This window comes from Larimichthys crocea, chromosome IX, assembly GCF_000972845.2.
Source record: "Larimichthys crocea isolate SSNF chromosome IX, L_crocea_2.0, whole genome shotgun sequence".
NCBI lineage: Eukaryota > Metazoa > Chordata > Actinopteri > Sciaenidae > Larimichthys > Larimichthys crocea.
Window position 1 is genome coordinate 6,530,688 of NC_040019.1, and position 23,795 is coordinate 6,554,482.

The 23,795-nt window shown below is 39.3% G+C and overlaps 2 protein-coding genes across 3 annotated transcripts; both read right to left on the reverse strand.

Moving 5' to 3' along the window:
- Positions 1-1,198: 1,198 nt before the first annotated feature.
- On the reverse strand, positions 1,199-14,178 carry fyb1b (FYN binding protein 1 b). 2 transcript variants are annotated; one of them, XM_010736613.3, is made up of 19 exons: positions 13,933-14,178; positions 10,044-11,046; positions 7,406-7,532; positions 7,234-7,307; positions 6,798-6,820; positions 6,635-6,687; positions 5,791-5,914; positions 5,354-5,513; positions 4,983-5,106; positions 4,591-4,604; positions 4,383-4,458; positions 4,133-4,219; positions 3,659-3,699; positions 2,971-3,049; positions 2,775-2,865; positions 2,276-2,438; positions 2,147-2,180; positions 1,962-1,993; positions 1,199-1,836 (listed from the first exon to the last, which is right to left on the reverse strand). In XM_010736613.3, the coding sequence occupies exons 1-19, from the start codon at positions 13,933-13,935 to the stop codon at positions 1,814-1,816; spliced, it is 2,331 nt and encodes a 776-aa protein (XP_010734915.3). In that variant the 5' UTR covers positions 13,936-14,178; the 3' UTR covers positions 1,199-1,813. The 2 variants fall into 2 exon arrangements, with proteins under 2 accessions (XP_010734915.3, XP_010734906.3); XM_010736604.3 differs by lacking the exon at positions 4,133-4,219.
- A 2,310-nt stretch (positions 14,179-16,488) lies between these two features.
- Positions 16,489-22,972, reverse strand: ccdc80l2 (coiled-coil domain containing 80 like 2). The gene is made up of 12 exons (XM_010737095.3): positions 22,329-22,972; positions 22,158-22,246; positions 21,897-22,070; positions 21,652-21,803; positions 20,661-20,984; positions 20,265-20,499; positions 19,990-20,146; positions 19,236-19,372; positions 18,627-18,778; positions 18,173-18,276; positions 17,779-17,859; positions 16,489-17,588 (listed from the first exon to the last, which is right to left on the reverse strand). The coding sequence occupies exons 1-12, from the start codon at positions 22,609-22,611 to the stop codon at positions 17,254-17,256; spliced, it is 2,223 nt and encodes a 740-aa protein (XP_010735397.3). The 5' UTR covers positions 22,612-22,972; the 3' UTR covers positions 16,489-17,253.
- Between the last annotated feature and the right edge of the window lie 823 nt (positions 22,973-23,795).

The following is a 23,795-nucleotide window of genomic DNA, read 5'->3' on the forward strand; positions in this document are numbered from 1 at the left end:
ACATTCTTCTCACTGAAGGATTCAAAAGTAAAAATGACATTTTCTAATATCAATAAATTTCTGTAGCCAGGAAGAGTCGGCTCTCTCAAACGACTCTTTGTTTTATAACTTATACCTTAATAATTTAGACACATGTAGTGCTGGTTTGACTGATTTATGTGTAGACATATATCACTTAAATTATTCAAATTATTCAATACATCCTTTTTACTGAAGGATTCAAAAGTAAAAAAAATTACACTTTCTAATATCAATAAATTGCTGTAGCCAACTGGCATTGCCTTTACAGACTCTTTGAAACCACCCAATGAATGCACTAACCGCTCTGCTACACTAAGCAGATAGAAACTCCTATAAAAACTTAAGCATAGTAATAAAAAATAAAGGAAAGGCATTGACTGTTGTCAATTTAAATGATATTTATCAAAACATAGTAATCCAAGAAAAGTGTTAAGTGTTAATGTAACGCATAGTCAATAGACCATTCACTCATGTAACATGTAGGGTCTAGGGTGGATTGTGAGAGTCAGTGACAGAGGGAGCCCCGAACCTTGTTGATGAGGCTCCCAGCAGTCAAGAAAAAAATGTTTTTTGTGGTGTGAGGTTTTGGTACTGTTGGACTGCTGGATGGATTCCTGCTTATCTGGGAGAACTGATGACTGAGGACTTTCACCTGTGTCAGAAGGTGCGTAGGACAAAAGTAAGACCAAGTAAGTGTCAAGTCTTTGATATTATGTGATGGCGTCACACATGGAAAAGCAGAAAATAGTCACTATTAAAGGTGGGGTAAGCGATTCTGGAACAATCCAATGACACCACGACAAATACCATGTTAGTGTGAACAGCAACAAGTCATGTTAGCTAGTTAGTTAGTTGTTTTTTTTGCACATTGTCACTAAAGTTGCTGCAGAGTAAGCTGAATGTCTGTGGTCAAGTCATTTAACATTACCTGACATAAATCCTGGCTTGTGTATTTGTTGTTTATTTAATTTGTTAAGATTAATTAATCAGCTGTTTCAAGTCTAAAACTAGTAACATTAGTGTAGCTAAATATTGTTCTTAGTTCTTATCTCCAGTCTCTGCACGGAGGAAGTCATGATTGAGAAGTTACAGTTCTTTGTTGCTGTTACTGTGAGATATGCTTATGCTCATTTTAACAAAACAAAAAAAACTAAGGTGTGCAAACAAAAGATCACTCTTTTTTTTTTTCTCCAAAATTGTATTTCATAATAGTTTGTACAGACACTAAAACATTTGTTTAGTCTACATGTTGAAACTTTAGACACCAGAGTTCTCTCAGACAGTATCACGGACAATAATTAAAACCACAAAAACAAGTAATGTTTACAACTTTCATTTAAACTTGTAGCCATTCTTATACAATTGCATTACAGTAGAAACTTACACGTAAACACAGTGCAGAGCTGTGTAAAGGTCTAAAGGTGGTCCAAAAGAAGAAAAACAAACATATGCAAATACTGTTGTTCTAACAAATGTTTCCCATGTTGCTGAGATGTTGCAAGAAAACATGAAATAATTTTGTTGTTTTTTTGAAGAATCAAAATTTAAAAGGACGACATTGTTCAAAGGAATTAAATCTAGCCTGAGAAATCCAAATCTCCAAATCATCGCTCACATATCCAATTTATTCAGCGATTTCAGGTTGTGATGAATAAGTAATGAAGTGGAAATTAAATGACAATCTGATTATCAGGTCGACCAAAAGCATTTCCCAGTGCATACCATCGACAAACATAATAAATAACAAGACTGATATCCGTGTAAAACAATAAAACCCTGTGCAGGATGTTTCTTAATCGTTGTCGTAGATGCAATCTGAAATGAAAATATAATATTGATTAAAAATGAATTGAACTGAAATGAATTTGAATGGTGATTAAAGGCCACTCTGTTAATATGTTAATATATACAGTGAAATATGAAATTAAATATTGTCATACCATCTCCAATATCATCATAGATATCACCATCGCTGTAAACAAAAACAAAACGATCAGTAAAGACAGTATATTATTATTATTATTATCATTATTGTTGTTGTTGTCAGTCTTTCTTTTTTACTTTATGTGTGTGTGTGTGTGTGTGTGTGTGTGTGTGTGTGTGTGAGAATGTTCGTGGTGCTTACTCCGTAACGATGTGACTGGTCGAAACATAACCAACTGTAAAATACAGACAGACAGACAGATGTATGAATTAAAATTGAAATACATCTACTGAATAATTAAATTCAAAATAAAAAGCAGCTGATACTCACACTTGCCCTCCTCATTCCGACAGATCAGTTTGTTATCCGCGGCTTTAACAATGACGTCAAGTTTTTCTCCCGCTTTCACTGGAAGCTCTTTCCCACTCCACTTCTTATTATTAAGTGTCGGGATGATGTCCACCTGGTACAGCACCTGTATCTCCCCTTCATACTGAAAGAGATTGAAAATTGGATCATTATTATTGAGTTTATGACTATGAATATATTGAATATGAATATATGAGTATATGAATTTAATTTCATGTTATTCATTGCATGTTAGTTTGTCATGTAGGGTTTAGGACATTTAATAAGTTACATATTGCCTAGGATGATTACTATACATTATATTATATAATAATATTCTACTGAATTTGGATTTATTAATGTTCAAGTATTACTATATTCAAATTAGCAAGCAACAGGTAATTTGTACAGAAGTTTTTCTGCAGATAGTAAGAGGACTGCGTTGATAAATATGCTTAAAAAACATAATGGAGAGACAGACTTTAAACTTTTTCCTGAATTCCTTCTCCTCTTTCTCGAACTTCTTCTGCTTCTTCGAGTCCTCGTCATTCTTCTTTTTCAGGGTTAAAAGGCTGGAGAGCAAAATTAGAGTAAAATGTTTCATGTTAACATTTTTCATCAACCAAGTTTTGAAAATACACATAAGAAAAATAGAAATTATGGCTCTAAATTTGTACCTGCTGAGGGAAGGAGGTGGAGGCACGTTTTGCGAGTCAACATCATCGTATATCTCCTCATCAGTCGCTGCTGGCTGATCTGTGATAACATGTGGAAGAAGTCTGATTTTTAACACCTGACATTAGCACATACTCAGAGGAAACACTTGTTACATAGACCAGGGACCTCTGTTTTAGGGTAAATAAATGGCCAAAGGCCAGTTGCATAAGGGAAGGTGTACCTTTTTAGAATATGTTTTCCTATAGCCAACTGTAGTGGCTGTTAGGTAATGTTAGCTCAGTTTGTTAGCTGGGTTGGCGTGGGAGGAGGGTTAGTGTTTGTACCAGAGGTGTTTTAGACCACTGGGTGGAGGAGGTTTTTAGGCCCAGTTCAGGTGCCAGAACCTGAACTGCGCAAGCAGGAACTGTAACCAGACTCAACAGCCTCTATGGAAATAATGGCAGAGGAAGCTAAGAAGCTGCCGTACGAGGGTAAAGGGTAATATTAGCTGGCTGCTATGTCTCGTGTTGTTGCATCTGCTTGATATTTGGCTGTTAGCAAAGTTGTTGACTCACTAGTTTTCGATCATAAGTAATATAATCATGGCAAAACCATGTAAAGCTGTCCATATTTACCACAGTGAGATTACATTCTAAAATGTGGGCGCTTAATCGCAAAACATGGTAGTATCATGACAGTGAGTGATACCTGAATTCCCGTCTGCGGTAAACTGGCTGGGTGGAGGCACTCTGTCAACAGAAGAAAAAATATTCAAATGTTACATAATTGAAATCATCACAGTTTCATGTTAATATGATTCGAAGCAGCCCAAGTTAATGAATTACAATATGGTATTTGAATTATTTGTTAAAACATGCTTTTGACTGCGTTAGTGGATGATTTTTCTGACGTCAACAGTCATATATGCGTTGAGGAGATTAGTAAAATCACAGACAATCAGCAGCACTGATTTTAATCACAGGAAGAACATTTTGATTTCAGTTTGCAAACGAACATCCTTCAGTGTTATTCAGTAAGACGCAAAGTAGTTGATCGAGCTGATCTGGGGAGAAAATCAACGTTCAAAGACAGCTTCATAGGAGAAGAACTGTTTAGTCATTAAAAGGGGAGAGGCAGTGGACAGTAGATCTGTCATCGGTCTTACTACTGAGTATATTTTACTCTTTAGTGCTGGCAAGACGTCTGCTCCGGTCAAAGATCCGCAGGAAGCTACCATTCTTCATAAGAGAAGACTTGATGTCCGACATACTAGAGAGCCAACCAAGGAAGAAAAAAACCTGCATTTCTTTTTCTGTTTCATTTTTTAAATCTTTGCCGTGTATCCATCTCTATTTAACATCTGATATTTGAATGTACTGAAACACTCATTCCGCCTTTACCCTTTTGTTGTTAATAATAGATCAATTCCCACCTGACGTCCAAGTTTGGATCAAGAACATCGTCATATATTTCTCCTCCTTCTCCTCCGGGCAACGGAGGTAGGACAACTGCAGAACAAAAGTGAATATGTAATTAGTGGCACATTTTTTCTCAGTAAAACAGCCTTAACATTAACTGACTGCATAGATTGTAACCGACTGTAATGAATAAATTAAAAATTAAAGGATTTTAGGGCATACCTCCTTTCTTCCCACTGTAGAGAGAAAAACATATGACATCAACATTAAAGAATTTAGTGAACTTTCATTTCTCACTATAAACCTAACAAGTGTTACACAAGTTTTTTACCTTTGGACAGAGTTTTGTTTCTAGTCTTTGTGGTAAGAAAAGATAGCTGACTGTGGCTTTATATTGAATCTATCAGTCTGATCATCTAACTCTTTGCAAGAAAGATAATTAACATAGTTCCCAGAATGACAAACTAATTCTGTGAGATTCTGGATTAAACCTGGAACAAAACACTGAATACACTGCAGTATATAGTAACTGCAACACTTTGTAAAAGCTCATCTGTGCGACGTACTGACTGACTGATGTGTATTTAAAATATATAATTCAATGTTCGTGGTACCTGTTATCAGACGGGGCCACATCAATGTCATCGTATACCTCAGGGTCATATGTCTGTTGGGTTGCTTTACGTTTCTTCAGAGTGTTAAAGTCAATTTCCACTGAAGTAGTTTTCACATAACCAACTGTTGGGAAAAAAAGGCAAAGTGAATTAATACATTTTATTTATTGTGTCTGATTAGGATCCTGGGTATAATTCATTGCATGATCAAAGCTCGTATATAATTCAAGAGAAAAAAATGGGAGTAGGTCAAAACTAAAAGTGATAATTGGGTTGAGCGATGCGCTAATTTAAAGGCTTATCCCGAGTTTACACATGGGATTGGAGGGACATCATGGAAAAAAAAAAATAGAAGAATTGTATGAACTCACTGGATCCGTCCTGCGTCCGTCCCAACCATTTTCCCTCTGGATTGCCTTGGACACGGATGATGTCCAGAGGTTCTCCCTGCTTCAGAGCAAGGTCAGTCTTACCGCCTTTGCAATCCACACGGGCCTTCCCTTGGTGGATGACTTCCAGGGAGCCAACCAACTAATACACACAGCCATGTACAAACACATATGCAAACACACACAGAAAAAAAAAAGATCAGATTGACTTATAACATGGACAGAACAAGATATTTGCTGTGTGTGCACATGTGGATATATAATATATAATGGATATAACAGGTCTTGGAAAAAAAGTATGATATTATAGGAAAAACACTAGATATGAAGCTTGAGCCAGGAGATTTTCAAAATGTCAAAATATTCCTTCAGTGTGTCGTTAACAGATTTATCTGACAGTTCCGGTCTTGTTCACTCACTTTAAATTTCTTTCTGGCATCTTGTTCCTTCTTCTCACGTTCCTTCTGCTCCTTCTTCTCGGCCTCCAGTCGTTTTTTCTCCTCTTTCTCGTCTTTCTTCTCTTGTTTTTGTTCAGCCGCTTCCCTTTTATGAGCAAGAAAGAAAGAGAGCAATTACCTAAGTGTGAAAGATGTGACAGATAAACAGATGCACTTGCAAGATGTAGCTTATTACTGTAGGTAACAGAGGACCCGATGCTTGACAGATGACGAATCTTATTCTTACTATTTGACAAATAGGTTGAAAGAGTGACAAAATACGATTGTGTACACTAGTTTAAAATGTATATTTTCTATATTTACATTAATTTTTAGTTAGGCTTTTCTGAAAATCCGAAACGCAAACAAGAATAGAACACAAATTACAATAAAAGAGTTATTTAATAAAATAAAATACTGAGGAAATACCCTGCTCTACTAATCTCTAATACTTTGAAAGTACATGCCAGTGAGAGGGAATGACTTCTTGTAGTGTTGCAAAATAACCACCAGAGGGTAGTGTTAGTAAATGTACACAGCTCATCGTCATCACATAACACATTCCAACCAACATGTAAGTGCAGAATTAATTAATAAACACACGTTATTAAAATCAGTCATGAGTACATTGTAGAGACAAATTTAGTTCTTGCCAACACTTTTCAGCCCTGGTCATAGATATACAGTACACACCACAAGCATGAGCGCTCCACTCGTCCATACATACACAAATCATTTTAAATCTTAACATAATTTAAAGATAAGACAGAATTAGTGAGGTGTGTTGAGCTTTGGGATGAACAGGTCAAAGAGAACATTGTCTCACCATCGTTCATCAAGATCCTCATACGTCTCTCCATCATCATCAGTCTCTTCCTCCTGGGCCGGAGGAGACATGAATAAAAATGAGCTGCTGAGCACACACACGTTCTTAACTGAGCAACTGTACATGTAAATATACATTTAATTCAGCATTCAGCATGCCTCACCTTTCCTCTTTGACTTGGGTGAGCTGAAGAAAAACGTAAAAGAGTCAACGTTACAAGAGAATTTGATCCTTTTGGAATAACTTTGATCATTATGATCTGACTCACACTTCAGATACAGTTACAGAGAGTCACCCAAACATTTTTCAGGTAACTGTAAAACATTTCTGTGTTATTTTCATGAAGTGAGAATGAAACTAGACTGCCTTTAAAAGTACTGACAGACAAATACCCCAAATAACCTCCTCAAAGGTAAGACATCAGTAAGACAGACGAGACACTGCTAAAATAGTTCCTCTTGTTCGTGTTGTCTAATTGGTAAAAATAGTACAAACAACATACATACCCTGCTTTCTGTGGTGCTAAAAAAAAAGAAGCTCTTGCAACATGGCAGACATTAGAGACATCACATTAGATCAAATAGTGACCGTTACTGAACCTGCAGATGGTGGCAGAGGTGGAGGAGCACTGCTGAATTCATCAACGTCATCATAGAAGTCCTCCTGCTGGACCCTAAAAAAAAAAACACACAGTCACCTTGTTACCTGGTGTAGCTTTATGTAGAAAACATACAGCACATATCACATTGTGTGTATGAATGTATGGCCTACATGGATCCGGGGTGACGTGGAGGCAGACTCGGGACTGCAGCCGGAGTCGGTGGCACGTGGTTGCTGAGGTTACTGGGGTGAGAGGCTAGAGGAGCTGGTACAGTGGGTTTCTTAAAGGCGCTAGGACCTACAACAAAAACAGTCTTTTTACCAGAGCCCTTCAATGACAGTGTCACGCATGTAATATATTTATAGATAAACAGATGAATGGATAACTTTATCAGTCCCCACAGTGGAAACTAGTCTGGTTGCAAAAAAAAAAAAGTCAGGTTCAAACAAACAGTATGATGATGTAAAAATACCTTCTGCATTTAGAGTCTTATCAGGAATTATTTGGAAAATGTTCATTACAGAGCAGAATAGCTCCTTATCTTATATTACTGGGTAAGCAGCTTTTTATAGTCGTAGTTGGCAGATGTGGAGATACTTGTTGAATAATGTAATTTACACCACATACAATACTTCTATTGAGGCGGCAGTAGCTCAGTCCATACAGATTTGGTTCGGGACAAAGAGGATGGTGGTTCAAGTCCAGGCCCAAGTATGGAGCGTGGACTGGTAACTGAAGAGGTGCCAGTTCATCTCCCGGGCACTGCCGTGGTGTTCCCAGAACGCCCCCACATGGCAACCCATCCCTCCACATTTGCATGTCTACGAGCCCTTTGTGTGTGTGTGGTTGTATCTTCGGCGAGTTAAAAAGAATTTTTCCCACTGACGGATCATTAAAATGAATCTTCCTCTTCATATTTTAGAAGCTCATCGTCTGTTTTGTGAGTAAACTTGCAGTCTGTAAAGTAACCAGTGGAGTAAAAAGCTGAATATGTGCCTCTGAAACCAAAACAACCTCAAAATTGTACTGTAGCACAAAGTATGTACTTAATTATACTCGACAAGTGCCAAAGGCCATTCACAAGAAATGCACCACAAAACACAAAACCAGATCATAAATCTTACTCATAGCAGAGCGCATAATAATGAGAAAGAAATGCATATTCATGGCTTGTAGAGGTAAAAGTCTGACTCCTGAGAAAATTGCAAACTGTGGTTAAAGTTTACAATCTTGTTTTGTGATGCTTCACATCTGAAATCACTCCAGACAAGGTATGTGTCTATAAACAGAGCCTCTCACTCGAAACTATCCCTGTTTGCTGGAATTTACTTCCTCATGTGATGAACCCAGACCAGAGAGCTGTAGGGGTTGTGGGGGGGGTGAAGGGGTGGGGCAGGGCTGGAGAGGGAACTTGGTCGGGCGAAATAGAGGAACCAAGTGTGTTTCTGTGACTTTGGTCTCGTATCTGAAGCTCTTTTAAGTTAAGCATATCTGTGAACTCACACTAGTTTTGTACAGAATGTACAGGATTCAAATTCAGATTCATATCTTGGGGGGTACAGGGGGTATAAAGAGATAAAAGCACTTTTAATGCTGCCGTGCACAAACAGAAGTTGTTTAGTTGTTTGCGTTGGTCAGATAACCCAAAGTAAACTGCAGGCTACGCAATCACCGAAACCACACTTAGCTTTTTTTTTTTTTCACACCTCTGAAATGCTATCACAAAGTCTGGTAGTCAGAGAGGAAATACACTTGAGATGAAAAAATAAGAGAAACCCCTACTTCTCTTCACAGACTGTAACGTTTTTATCACATGGTAACATGACCTGCAAACTCTAGACAGCAAGCGTCTGGCTTAGTCTGAGGACAGTGTTGATTATTTCAAATGTTGTTGGTTGTTTAGTTGTTAGGAAATGACTTTGACTCTTTGACTCTTTTCTGGTGCCGTGTTTGTTGCACAGTGATTATGAGGAGTGCACCGATGACACCTCATATCAAATGGAAAACAAATGATGTAAATGATGCCAGATATAGCTGGAGTGTTCATGCTTGTGGGTGCCACGTGTATGATCCTTGCTGGCTGTAGCAGCCACACTGTTGCTGTTTGTAGCAATTGTAGCAAGTCCTTAATTGTGCAACACAAGTTAAGTTAGTAGTTAAGTCAGTATTACTTTTGCAGCAGAGACCTGAGACCAAATTATATATTCAAAAGATTGCAGCAAGATCCACATGAAGGTCAAAATGTTGTTTCCACACTTTCAGGAATATATTTTTCTCTTATATAAGTACTAAGTCACTTTAGATATTTGTCCTCAAACATAGAGACCATGAAACATGTCAGAATCTGCCTCAAACTTCACACAATATCATACACACATAAAGAATAAGGTTTTTTAGCACATCAGTTTAGATTCAAATTGGTTTCGTTTCAAATCACCAACCTTTCCCAATTCATGAAGCGATATTTTTGGTTTGAACTTTATACTTTTGTAAAAAGTATAAAGACGTTGCAAATGTAAAAGTAGGAACTTCCTGCTGAATCTAAATGAAGAATGCTCGCTGAAGTTTAAGTGTGATCACACATCGTTTAGAATGTAATAGTTCACTGTGTAGCTAAACTTATTTTGGTAGTGCTTGTGACAACAGCTGAAGAAGCAAGCAACTTTCTAATGCATTGCACCGTACTGACAATGGATTTCATTTGTGTAATTACTGATGTAATATTCCTTCACTGGATTGATGGTTCCATCTTCATCATAATCTATGGTGTCATTACTAAATAAAACTATTAATCCGGGTTCAACTTACCGTCATCAGAGGCCTCCGTGCCCCTTTTAAAGTTCTCCAAGTTGACCTTGGGGGGTCTGTTGGGTTTTGAAGGAGCAGGGCCCAAGGCTAAACTGTTGGGAAGGGGTTTACGTTTTGGACCTGAAGTGGCATCATCGTTAATGCTGCTGGTCTGAGGAGGAGGAGAAGGCTTTGAAGGCTTATAGATGCTAGGTTTTTTAGTGGCTGGAGGTTTGGGAGGAACGGAAGAGTTTTTAGCAGAGAGAGGCGCTTTGTTGACTCCGTCCGCTGTCGCATCGTTATCTGACTGCTCAGTCTTGTCCTTCTCCTTGTTGAACATGTTCTGCGCTGACTTGAAGTTGGACTGCGACTTAATCAGAGGTTTGTTCACAATGTCCTTGTTAGCTCCCGTGATGTCTTCATTTTGATGGCGTAACTTTAAAACGCTGCTGCTCGGTTTTTGTTGTAAAGGAGGTGCAGTGGGTGGCGTGGGGACAGCTGGACCACCACCGCTGTCTTCTTTCACCCAGCTGGGCTTGGAAGTGACTGCTGGAGAGGGTTTAGGAAAAGCAGGTTTGGCATCTGACATGGTGGAGCTGAGTGGAGTCTTACTGAATGGAGGCTTCTGTACAGGGCCTTTAGTTTCAGGAAGCTGTGAAAAAGTTTTCAAGGCTGATGGCTGTTTATGCTGTAAAGGTTTGCTATTGGCATTGGTGTCATCCTGTGTGTTTGCAAACCTGCTTGCAAGGGCTTTGGCTTTGTTTAGTTCAGGGGGCTCTGTGTCACTTTTAGCTGATACTGTATTTTTCAGGAAATTGGGTTTGGGAGCAACATTTATTGCGCTGCCTGAGAGGCTCTCCAAGACAGGCTTCTTTGTCTGTACAGGCGGGCCGGAGGAGAGGGTGGGTTGAAGGACTGGTTTGGGACGTGCAGCCGGCATGGAAGAAGTCTCGTCAGTGCTCGCCCCACTCGCTTGGAAGCGAGCCATGATGGCCTTTACATCAGCTTTGTTTTGCTGGAAAGACTGGAGGACGAGAAAAGGAGTTAATGACCAGAATGCAAAACCAATATAGGAAATAACTTCAGTTAAAGTCCTACAACAACAAAACAGAGATTGCTAGAAAAAACTAAAGAGGAATAAGAGAAACATAGGACATAGGAACAGAAAGTTGCAAGTTGTGTCCTGTTATTGGCAGTAAATTGTTTGAACCATCGAAAGCTGCCATTCAAGTCAGCATAAAAAAAGTAAAATAAAGTAACTAATCAATTTGAACTCTCCTTTATTTATTATTTAATTGTTGGTTTTAACAGGGAAGTAAGGCATAAACCAGGGCCAAAACCAAAAGCCCTCCAAAGCAAATTCCAGTACGATAAAATAGATTAACTCAGGAGTAAAACATTTACCACTGAGAAATCATATGACATGGGTCATTATTTCAGATAATGGTAAAGAGCTTTGTTACTTCTCAGACCACAGAGGCTGGCTTCTCTTTTTCATAGACACATTGGTTATATCTATTTTTATATACTGCACATTCTCCAGTTTATAGTGTATTACACTGAGAAAAAGAGTCTGTCCTGTGAGCAACCAGAGGTGTGTCAAATGTTTGGGAATTTGCATCATTTACCAAAAGTTACATCCAAAATGTTCCCGAAATAGCAGGTTTGGTCCATTATCATGCAGCTGTTTCACAAAGTGTCACAACTGAGTGACCAAGTAGCAGCCACACCTATTTTAATGAGGCTTGTTTGACTGGACTCAGAGACATCGACACCAGGAAGTGGAGATAAGAGCGTGAGGACACACAGTTACTGCTATTCCAACTGCAGGGCAGTAAAAGTGAGGGAAAACAGTACAAGCGTGTCTGTATGAAACTAAATGGGAAGTCAAACCACTGGTGTTGTGTTAGACACAGTATCGTTATTGTCAAAACAGTAACACTGACACTGAGCCAGGTAAGTTGAAGAAGAAAGAAGATACTGCGTGTTATTGTAACTAGATAGATTTGTATAGCCTGATATCACATCAGTGATCTTTAAAATCTGTACATAATAAATTGAACAGTGACATACGAGATTCTTGTCTTCTTCTTCTAACACCTGTCTCCTAAAACGTATGTTCATACACCGCTACCTGTTTTTGGCTTAGAGGCCGAATGTGTTTATGTTTTAGAGGAAAGTTCTCTTGTACAGCATAGATCACGGTTTTGGTTAAATGTTGAAAAAGAAGATCAAACGAAGATCTTTTGGAAAGTTAACCAGGTCTTTTGAGTTGTTTGAACGAAACTATAATTAAATGTTTCTGATCTTTTTGCTGCCATGTGCAGATGTAGAAAAAACAATTCCACAAACTTGTCCAGACATCCATCCTGCTTCAATTTAAGCATCTAAACTTTATATGGACACACTGAAGCAATTTATTTAGTCAGCAAAAGATTTTTATAGTGTGAATGTTTATTTGTCTCTATGTGTTAACCCTCTGATGAATTGGCAACTTGTCCACACACTCCCACTGCCAGCTGGGATCGTCTCCAGCCCCCCACGACCCCGATAAGGATAAGCAGTTGCAGGAAATGGATGGATACTTTTCATTCAACTGTGGAAACTGTCACCATTTCAATCACGCATTCACTACACACTGTGTATACTGTGTATCTTGTATACTTGGTGTACAGTAGTGAAGCTAACTGAAGTTCTGTATTTTGTGCTAAAAAAAAAAAGGGGCTTTGGGCGGACTGTCACCTTAAAAGTGCCAGTAACATCTTGCAGAGGCGGCATAATTTAGTGTGATAACACAAAGTCAGCCGAAGATGAAATCGGGGCTAAAGAAAATGAGGAAAGTTCCCTTAGCGTGCTTCTGTTTCTTAACCGCAGTAAACTAAAAATTACCCAATATGTTCTATGTTCGACAGTTGCAATTACTGCTTCTCTAAATGTTTTTTCAGTTGCAATTTTTAAGAAAAATTATAAATTCTGTCAAATCCTGGAAACATTTCTCAGAGTACTGTGACACAACTCAGCTGAACAACAAACAGCAACCTAAAACTGTCAAAAACAACCTTATAACCTTCATGAAGGACTTATTACAGGGTTTGTGTGTTAGGCTACATTAATTTTTAACTAGGTAGTAAATTAGCAACTGAGTGTACTCTGTATACAAACCATGGCTTTAGCGCATTTTTATTATGTGGAAATTCATGAGCAGAAGTAAAAACCACAGCATTGCTATGCTGGCCATAAACACTTCAGCTGCTGGATGGTTAGGTATTTCCTAGCCAGCTTCCCAGTTACTGAAAATCTAAATAAAAATCTTGTTGTCTATGCAGTTATTAAGTATATTTCAAGTCCAGCAACTGAAAGAAGAGATCTTTTGCCTAAAACAAAGAGGAACCATGGTTTCTATTTCCAGTGTGATGTAAACAGGAGGCCAAAGTTGTCTTGCTCAATCTTAGGTGACACAAAACCCAACAAAAAAACCCTAATGGTTACTTCTCCTGTTTTTTACACAATGTTGTGAAGAAATGTGACTAAAAATTCCTTATATATCGAGCAGAAAATAATTACACGCGTCTTAAATACTATAATAGGAAAAGTGACTTTGTAGTTCATGTTCTCTTAAATGCAAGTACAGCTTACTTACTTACAAATATACCAGCTTATTTTCTCTATTCAGACATAACATAAGTAACTTGCTCAACCTAATTTCACCGTCAACCGTATATGTACAAGGATGAATGACTTGAGGTTGCTGTTATACAGAAATACTCACATAATATTGAGTCATAAGTCTTGCAAAATGCTCATACCAAAGATTCCAGTTATCAACTTTCTTTCTTTAGATTTTACCAAAGCAAAAGGAAGTGGTTTTTCATTTTTTCTAACATTTAGTTGACAGTTAAGTTGTACTCACCATATTTAGGGCAACACTCCCTGGTGCCTCTGCTAGGTCCGAGCAGTTTGGTGTGTAAGGTGGTTGAGTGTGTGTTTGTTCAGTGTCTCAGTGTGAGTTTTTGTTTCTGTCGAAGAGAGAAAGGTACTAAGAGATAGTGAATGGAGAGTGTGACTGAGCATTGAGCGAGTGAGTCTGTGTGTTTGTATGTCGGGGGATGTATAGTCCTGTTTTGTGTGTGACGTACGCAGTCTGCTGCTGGACTACTTCCTCTCTTGGTAGTATGTGTGTTTTGTGTGAGCGTGACTCTCACAGCCTTTGTTATCTACGTGTTTTCATCTCATTGATTTGCCTATCCCTGGCAAACTCCCTGCAGTTCCCCCTCTGTGCTCAACACCTGATGCTCACTCACATCGGTGGCTGATCAACAGACAAACTAAGGTGAGACTTGTTCCTTAGCAACCATATTAAACACTTAAATATGATGGAGGGATTTTAGTAAACAAATATGACATGACTAAAAGTTGCCATTATATGCAACAACTATACTTAACACTAAAGAATTTGGCTACATGTACTCCATAACAAGAAAATTAAAATGCAAGCTATTGTGATGCAAGCATGCTCACAATAACATCAGCATGCTGATGTTTAGCAGGTCAAATGTTCACCATAGAGAGATATTTTGCTAAAATACAAAAATGTCAACCAGCTGCTGATTCTAAGAGGATCAACTTTGGTTCAATGTCATCCAGAAGTGGAAGTGAAAATATTCTGGCACTCTGGAGTCCTGCATCTAGACATGGCTGATTTAGGACACTGTTGGGCATGAGTCACTTTAGCTACCAGCGTGGACCGGAGACAATCAGGTGGCAATGATCAGCATTGAAATACATCCACACCAGACTACTTTGATCCCCCTGAATAAAGAGTGAAACACACCACAGTAGAACAGGTGCCAACAAATGCTTGAGTTGACTAGGTCGACCTCAGTGGGTCTAAAAAGAGCTGAGCAGTCCCCCCTGGTGGTTGTCGTGGTTGTTCTAGTGTCATCTTGGCACAATAAAAACAGGAGAAAAAATTAAAAAATGAGAAATTAAATTAAGCAAAAAGAAGACGTCAAGTTGATAGGAGATACAACCTAAAATACCTCAACTGAATTTACTGATTCATCAAAACCTAGAATAAAGACATTAACAGAAATATATGTGAGAGAAGAGTGCGGGAAGTAACACTCACCCACGTAAATCTGCTGTGGTTCATAGCAGGTTGCATTCTCGAGAATGCGCTGGGTGAAAGGCCACATGTAATCATAAAGAAACAATCATAATGAATTGTATGTTACCATCATCTGATACAATCTGAAGTCTCCAAGGTGCCTGGTTGTGATGGTACATCACGCCAACATGCAAATGTGACACAAAGTTAAAAGCAACATACTGTTTCACCAAAACCCCTTAATTCTTATTTACTCTCATGCTTCAACTTTTCAATTTTCTGCTCTCTATGAAGCTCTTTGATATCATTAGCTTAAACTACAGTAGAATTAAACAAAATAAAATCTCTTACTCTGGTATTTGAAGCATTTTACTTTGACACATTTCATGTACACATACTGTTTCCATGACTACAAACAAAGTCTTTTTACACCCCAAGAGGTGCAAGACGCTGCTACACTTCGAAACGAACATTTATGCATGTGTGGTTTCTGTTGTTAAAGGTCCATTGTGTATGATTAAGTAGCGTCTGACAAGACAAGGTTGCATATTACAACTGACTGAATACCCCTAGCCTTACCCGCCCCTTCCAAATGTGCGGGAGAAGTGTCATATTTAAAAAGACCCCATCTAAAGCCACTGTTTGGTTTATCCATTTTGGTCTACTGTAAAATCATGGTGTTTCATCATGGTGGACATTGAACCTCCGCCCTCTGTAGACATAGACAAAGTAATGTCAGCATAATAAAAGCATAAGTTTCTGCTATATTCTGCCAATAGATCACCCTAAATCTTACAATCAAGACCTTTAGCCTTCACACAGATACATTTCCCCTGAGCTGAGTTTGCATATCTTCTTATCTTGATGATTTTACAAAAACATTGTGTTCAGATATTTCCAGCGCTGCCACATCATGATTGTTCTATTCTCTTTACTGTTCCTGGACTGGTTAAACACAGAGTACGCAATTTCTGGGATAGAAAGATATAGTTTGATTACATCATTACATGTAGCATGGGATCATCAGAGTTGACTCGAGCAGAAAACATGTTTACAGACAAGGTGATGTAATAAAGTTTTTATTCACATTTACATTTAGTCGCGTTGGCTGACTCACCCTGAGATGTATCTTGTGTTTTCCTGGAAGTTATAGCAACTAGAATAACTAGGGGATGTGACGCCATTGACAGGTGACCAAATAAAAAATAAAACAAACAAACAAAAAAAAACTTACCGTTACCTTGGATGTAATTATGGGTTTCTTTGGGTTGGAAGGTGGTTGAAAACATTTGGGGTAGTGTTAGTACACAACTCAAAATATATAACATAGATCTCGTTTTTAGATATTTTAAAGCAGAAATGGTGCATACTATACCTTTTATGATTTAAAAATATGGCTTTTAAAAGTGCTAAATTGTTTGTGTGAGACACATGTACCTTTAAATGAAAAAAAAGTCTATATGTTTGTTTATTTGTATGGCATTTACTGAAATTAAAGTGGCTACAGAAGATGTGGTACTTTTCTTGGGTACACAGATGGTGTGATGTTTTTTATTCAACAACTCAAAAACCTTTGCGTTTAAATCAAGCTTTTTAAAGAACACTATAAAAGAATGGCCTGAAGCATGCAATGAGTCCAGCATCAAAAACTTTACTGACCCTGAGGTGAGTCAAGGCTGCAGCTCTTTAAAAACAGATGTTTAAGCTCAGAGAACATTTGTTTACTTTAAATTACAACATTTCAGCTGAGGAATTGTATATTTTACACAGTGAATGTGAAAAAGACTGACGTGCTGCCAAAAAACACAATCTGCTCGGCCTTGGATGGACTTTCTGTTTATTATTTGCTTTAATCAGCTTTTTATTAAGACTTTTTTGGACTGAAACCATTCCAGTATTCCAGTATAGCTTTTCAAATGTATTACTTGCAAACATAAAATATTCAGCTTATTATTGTGGTGTTCAACAGATATGTCATAATCTAGTTAGAATCTATAAATTGAATCCTGGGAGTCCTGAAGATGAGTTTATGAGGTCTTTGTTTAATAGTGTGCTTGTGTGTAGTCCATGTGTTCATGTGCGTAGCTCTTCTTCACTTCACTGCACGTTCTTCATTCTTTTTCATTATTCCTCTGACCGGTGATACAAGTACGTCTCCTCCGCCCCCTCTTCATCATAGCCACGATAGTGCTCCCCCTCGCTGCCTCCTCTCCCTCTGTCGTCAGGGCAAGAGATCCCCAGTCTCTTCTGCAGCTTCTCCTCCTGAAGACGGAGCTCCATGGAGTCCACCAGGTCGTAGATGTTATCCAAGGACCACATGGGTGATGGGAACCACGCCTTGACATCACCATCCTTCCCAACAACCAGCATGCTAAAATAGTCCTTACTGATCTTCAGCTGTTCTCTCATATTGTTGACTGTGTCACGGGGCAACGGCTCAACTTCACTCTGACTACGACCTGGAAGGAAAGGGTCAATTCTCAGCAGTGTATTTTACAATTTACAGTAAAAAGAGATTTAAAAAGATGAGTAGGAACACTGAACAACACTTCATAATGGACATGTCTCCAAATATTAACATCAGTGCACAGGTTCCTGTTTCCATCACCATCCCATGCACCTGGACCGCCCTACATGACAGTGACTCACCATTTAGGGGAAATAACTCAACAGTTCCTGATGCTTTGTCTCCAGTACCAGTCAGCTTCAACATGGCAAAGTGGCGAATGCCTGAGGAAAGATCCAAAAGTGCTTAATGGTTAAATGTGAGTAAGAAACAGTTGTGTCAGGTGTGCATATTATAGTATGAATAAGAATCTAGAGAAAGAAGAGTACAAATAGCATGTAACATTAATTTACATGTTTTTTTTTTTAATATAGTTCTTATGCAATAATAGGACAGAGACAGTGTTGGCTCAGATCATCTTTCCCTGGCCTAAAGGTCAGAAGGGAAACCAGACTATTATATTTCCATATTGCACCAAAAAGTACAGAGCGGACAGATGGTGCATTGTTCAATATGGAAGTGAGGTGTGTTACTGACCCAGGTGACACCCCTGTCCACTGAGAGCAGAGAGTTGCTGTTGGAAGGAGTAGTCGTCCTCAGAGGGAGCAGAGATAAGCAGCAGTCTCCTCTTAGACATGAACCTGAACGATAATATACGTTTGAATGTTGTGGTAAATCATGGCTTTCATTCGGTCATGATGCGCTGAGACATATTTTGTACAATAACATCAGACTATAAATAAATAACTTAATATTATACTATAAGCTAACACTGTCCTACAAAAGCAAAGAGGAGTAACTCCAGAAAAGTAAATAAAATGTAACAGATGGACGTCATTCCATTATTTTGAATACAAAAATAATCATTGATGTACACCTTTACTTTTACACCAGTGAACCTTTTCCAGCTTTCCATCTACTTTAAAAAAAAATGCCTTGAAATTATAATAATAAATCAATTTAAGCCTTAATAATTAAGTAGTCGCTCTACCTGAGCAGTGAATTCTCAGGTCCAGGTGGTTTCTTGTCTTTGGAGCAGATTGGAGGACTCCTTCTTTCCTTTTCTTTTTCTGAACGCCTTGAGGGAAAGTTGTCAATGTATTCTAACAGAGCGGGACTTGATGGAGGAGCCTCAAAGACTCTCTAAGGGCAAGAAAATAAAAGCGAATTAAATAACAATACAAAGAAAAGGAGTTAAAAAGTTACATTAGAACAATTCCTGGCATGGTCTGAGAAAAAGAGATCAATTCATTATTTTATATCTCTTAATAAAGCACTAAATAAAAGTTCCTGTTTGACTCTTGCACTGGCTTGAAAAGGTCTTAGCAGATGAGGTGAATATTGTTCTTGCCATTCTGAGCAGCTATAAACTAAACTGCTTTCAGCTGTGAAATAGATATATATGTATATATATAATATATAATAACCTTGATGTAACTCCAGTTCTATGAGTATGTGTGTAGCCCAGCCTCAGTTTATCCTCCGAGGCAACACCTCTGACGCCTGAAAGAAGATTTCATGGTCACCCGGTATACCCAGTGCTGCCAGAACTGGAGTTACATCAAGGTAACTACTGTTTATATTTCGTACAGTGTCTTACACCAGGCTTGATGTCGTAGTCTGAAACAGTCATGGAAAATAGGTCGGGGGAAGACAGGCCGAGCTCTGTTCTCAACAGAGAGATCAGACCTGAATCTGAGAAACGATCTGATTGGTCGCTGAGGGGAGGCTCTGACTCTGAAACACAAACACACACACACACACACAGATATACAAATGAATGTGTGTGCATCAATTTGGAGTGAGCAGACAAAATAACAGTGACACCTAATACACCCACAATACATTAATCTACAACTTAAAGTATTAACACCTCTAGTCTAAACAATGTTTAAACCTTTAAGGACAGTATTTCTTGCTTGGTTGATTTCCAATACAGCAATCTAACAGGCTAATCTAAGCGTGTTATCATGTAGCTCAAAGTACTACTGTGGTTTTAGTGCAACGAAACCTCAATGACCCTTAGCGTGGCAGTAGAATGACGGAAGTCAGAAGTACCCACAGCATATAGCAAACAGAAGTGCAGGGAATAATAATCCTCTGCTTCTGTAATTACAGTAGCACCACATTTAACTTTGGTCACGCTTTAGTAAAAGAATACAATGTGTTCCTGTTTTATATTTAGATCAGCCCAACATTAGTCGTGTCTATTTTAAAAGAAGATTATATCTGTACAAGGTTTTCCAGGTTACTTGGAAAAGACCTGTAGAGAACCTTATCAACTGTTTTGCAATAGATGCAAATATTCACACACACATACACATCATGCATTAACACGTGTACAAACACTCTACCGAGCTGGTGGTGCTGTATTGTGAGCATGGCGTCACTTCCTTCACCCACAATAGTCGCAACAGTGATCTTCCTGATAGCGAGGTTGCAGTGCTGCTTCTCATTCTCCTCTTTCTGCTGGGTGTACAGCGTTGCATCACTGCTGGGCGTTGAGATCAACTAGTGCCGGGACAACACACGCACACACAAGCAGACATACATCATTCAACGGATGACAGGAAGCTGCAGCTTGCGTGCATTTATAATGTGGATGTCACTGTACATGAAAATGTCTTACCATTAACCTTCTTGTCCCCTTCAAACTGTCCAAAAACTCCTTCAGGGCAGCTTTATCCTTCTCACTGGCCTCTCTGTTAGACTTTTTCCCTCTTCCTTTCCCTTTCTTCCCTTTTTTCCCTTTGCCCTTTTTCTTAGAGCTCTGTTTCTCCTGTGTTTCCTCCTTCGCTTTCTCCTCTTTCTTGTTTTCACTGTTTTTATGTCTTTTCTTTCCTTCTTCCACAGCGGAGTCAGTCCTGCAGTAGAATCGAAAAAAATAACTTTGATGTTCATCCAGTGCTAAAGAAGCATATCTCCCTGTGGAGTTAAGGGGATGAGGAGGCATGGCATACCAGATGGGAACTCAAAACCTAAGCAGGGTTATGGCTACTACGTTTGAAAAAATATGAAGCAGTACCTGTCTTTTTTCAGTTCCTCACTGCTCTTTGACACCGATGGAGGGCTGGGCACCTTTTCCTGTCTGTTAGAAGTGACCTGACCACCACTGGTCAAGTCCTTTCCCCTCGTGGACCCCACCGCTGGCTCTTTACGGATAACAAACCTTCTCCGTCCACTCAGTATATCCTGAATCTTACTCTTCAGGGCAGCTTTTTTGTCCAGGAGAGGCTGTCTCTGTGATGCCACGATAGAAGTCACATTCCCTTGCGTCTGAGGGCTCGGTCCAGTCTTCTTCCTCATCTTTTTCCTCGTCACCACAACCTTCTTTTTAATGGTTTTACACCTGAATAAAAATGTAACAACAATAACAAGGGAAAAACATTATAATGCATGGCCATACTTTCCATCAGTTATATTTTGATTCCTGGTTTTGTACAACTCATGAGTGAAAGTAGCAGCTCTTCTAGAAGTTTTCTTGAGTTTAGGCTAGAAAAATAAAAGTCTACAGCCATTCTTGTGGCTGTGTGAGGCTTAACTAAGACACAGTAGAGTATTGTGATGAATGCTAAAATGCTCACAGTGACGATGTTAATGAAGCTGATGATGTGTAATGTGAAACAAAGTGACCAAAGACCTCAAGGCCCAGCTACAGCTAGAGTTCTTGAGTTCAAAAGGTAACTGCAATTACCCTCCTGTGACACACAGATGTAGACCATTGGTGCAACAGGATGTGTAAATTTGGTTATACCATTGATCTAAGTAAGAGATATATTTAGTAACTGGAGCATGATCTATTTTTTTGATGTTTAAAAGTACTGTACTCTCCCGGCCTTGATTCTCCATTTTTACAACTGTTAGCAGCAAACAGTGACAAACAGGTGTTTTCAGTTTTCCTGGCTGTGGCTGCTTTGGTACATACAGTAAAAGCACCACTTTAACTTGAAAGTTAACTAAATGAGCTTCTGATCCTGGGTTATCTGTTAGATTCAATGACAATGTTATAATGAAACCTCATGTTGGCTTCTTTTCTGGTCATCATCTCCAGCTTCCTCATGGGGAAATGATCAATGAGCTCCAAAATCGCCTCTACACGGACCGGATAAGGGAAGCGCTCACTGACCAGAAGGTTCTTCTTCATAACCAGCATTGTGAACCCTTGCTCCTGAAACAATTGTTGTAGTATAAAAACTTCAGGCAAAGCTATGCACAAAGGACAATATTAGTCATTGTTCATGTCTTGCTTGAAACGTGTTACCTGGTTGGTAAGCTCCAGGTAGTGCAGCAGTTTGGTAACTGTGTCCGGGTCCAAGCTTTCTACTATGGCGTCTCCTTGGAAAGTTGTTTTCTGGATTCGACCTTCCATCATGGCGTTCTGGATGATGGTGATGATGAATGTGTCTCTTTCTGCAAGACGGCAATTCAGCCCTTTCTGAGACAGACACCAAAAACAAAGAAAAGTTACAGAAGAGACAGAAAGAAGACTATTTTGAGTGAAAATGTGCAAAATGTACTGTACCTGCTCCATGTCTTCCAGTTGTTTCTCCATCATACGAAGGTAGTTGTCATTGTGTGATGGGGCTGTTATCACCCACAGTCGCTTTTTACCTGGAAGGAAGAAGTGGTGTAGGTACTGTAAGTAGGTTTACAGACAAGTAGACACACCAGCTGATCAGCTCATCTGTCTTGCCTGCAAAGTCAGCCAGGAAATCCAGCTCCGCAGCCAGACTTGTTGTTGACTCTGCAACTCCTCTGTTGTCTCCATGTTCTCCGTCTTCTTCCAACCCTAAGCCCTGCTCGATTCCTGGAGGGAGATCTGAATAGTCTCCCCAGTCCCTCACATTAGGGTCCAGATGGTCCTTGGGCTTGCTCCGACTGATGCCCGGCCAGGCGGTAAGCAAACTGGGGTAGCTGAGGCTCCACAGGGCAGCAAACAACAACAGAGGCCAATGTGAGTTGCAGAAATTAAACATTGTCACTGTCTCGGTTGAGTGGTTGGCTTGTTGATCAGCTGGAACAGGTTAGCAGCACACAAATCCTCCTCTGGCAGATTTGCAGAGCGCTGTGTTCACCACTGCTTGCTCCTAGACAGCAGCGTTGCATCTGAACCAGACGAGACAGATTCACCGGCTGTTTGAGAGTAAATTTGAGTGGTTTGAAGAGCTCTCGGTTGTCAGTCATAAAACTCCCAGCTGAGAAATCTCCATACTTCAAATCCACATTTAAAACACCATTAAGAGTGGAAGCATTCTATATCCTTATAAACAATAACAGGTGGAACAAATCTGACATGAATCTGGAAGACAAAAGGACAGCAAAGACTGCGGTGATGTTCACGCCTCACACCAGGAGAAAGAGACTGACTGGGGAGACTTTCCTCCTCCCCTCACACACACACACACACCCACACACACACACACACACACACACACACACACACACACACACACACACACACACACCCTCCTGGTTCACATTATACCCCAGGCCTCGTTAACAGGAAACTCCTTGAATTTTCTGTGACTTCAAAGCATTTTCTTGTGGAAAAAAATCTCTTTGTTTCTCTCTCTCTCTCTCTCTCTCTCTCTCTCTCTCTCTCTCACCCACACGCACGCACACACTCTTTGTATACGTGTGCTGTTGGTTTGTCCTACAACTGACAGTTGTGGTGTCCCATGCACCCACACGTGCATTCACAAACACATGTAAAAACACACACATTCTTATATTATATAACACTAGGGCATTGGGAGGGCATGCCCTACTTTGTCTTCAAGAGACTAAATCCCTACCTGCCTCAGGGGCGCCGCTTTGAAACTCATCCTGACCCCCTGACCTCAAGTGCAGAGACAATATCCCAGCGAGGGTCAGTAAAATATCAAATTACCTGCATTATTACAGCTGGTGAAAACTGATTGTATTTGACAGTTTTGATTTTGACATCTGTTTGGCACTAACCTGAGTAATATTATTGGCAAACTATTTCAGGCTGTTTTGCACGTGTAGTTGGAAAAAAACTGAGAAAAAGAAATTGAGCGTTGACAGAATGAAGGCGTTAAAGTTGGTGGGTGGAGGTAGAGCAGTTGAGCTCAAAGCTGTTTGTCCAGGGGGACTGAAAGCTTTTAAATAAAGGGAAATGGTAGTAACCGTAAATAAC

Excerpts from the sequence above, each read along its gene's own strand:
- fyb1b (XM_010736613.3), bottom strand. Across the intron at positions 5,915-6,634 it reads GAGGATCTTGATGAACGATG|GGAAGCGGCTGAACAAAAAC; the intron begins GTGAGACAATGT and ends TGCTCATAAAAG. Across the intron at positions 2,439-2,774 it reads AATTCAGGAAAAAGTTTAAA|TATGAAGGGGAGATACAGGT; the intron begins GTCTGTCTCTCC and ends AATCTCTTTCAG.
- ccdc80l2 (XM_010737095.3), bottom strand. The coding sequence starts at position 22,611 with ATGTTTAATTTCTGCAACTCACATTGGCCTCTGTTGTTGTTTGCTGCC. Across the intron at positions 22,071-22,157 it reads AACTGGAAGACATGGAGCAG|AAAGGGCTGAATTGCCGTCT; the intron begins GTACAGTACATT and ends TGTCTGTCTCAG. Across the intron at positions 17,860-18,172 it reads TGGACAGGGGTGTCACCTGG|GCATTCGCCACTTTGCCATG; the intron begins GTCAGTAACACA and ends ATCTTTCCTCAG.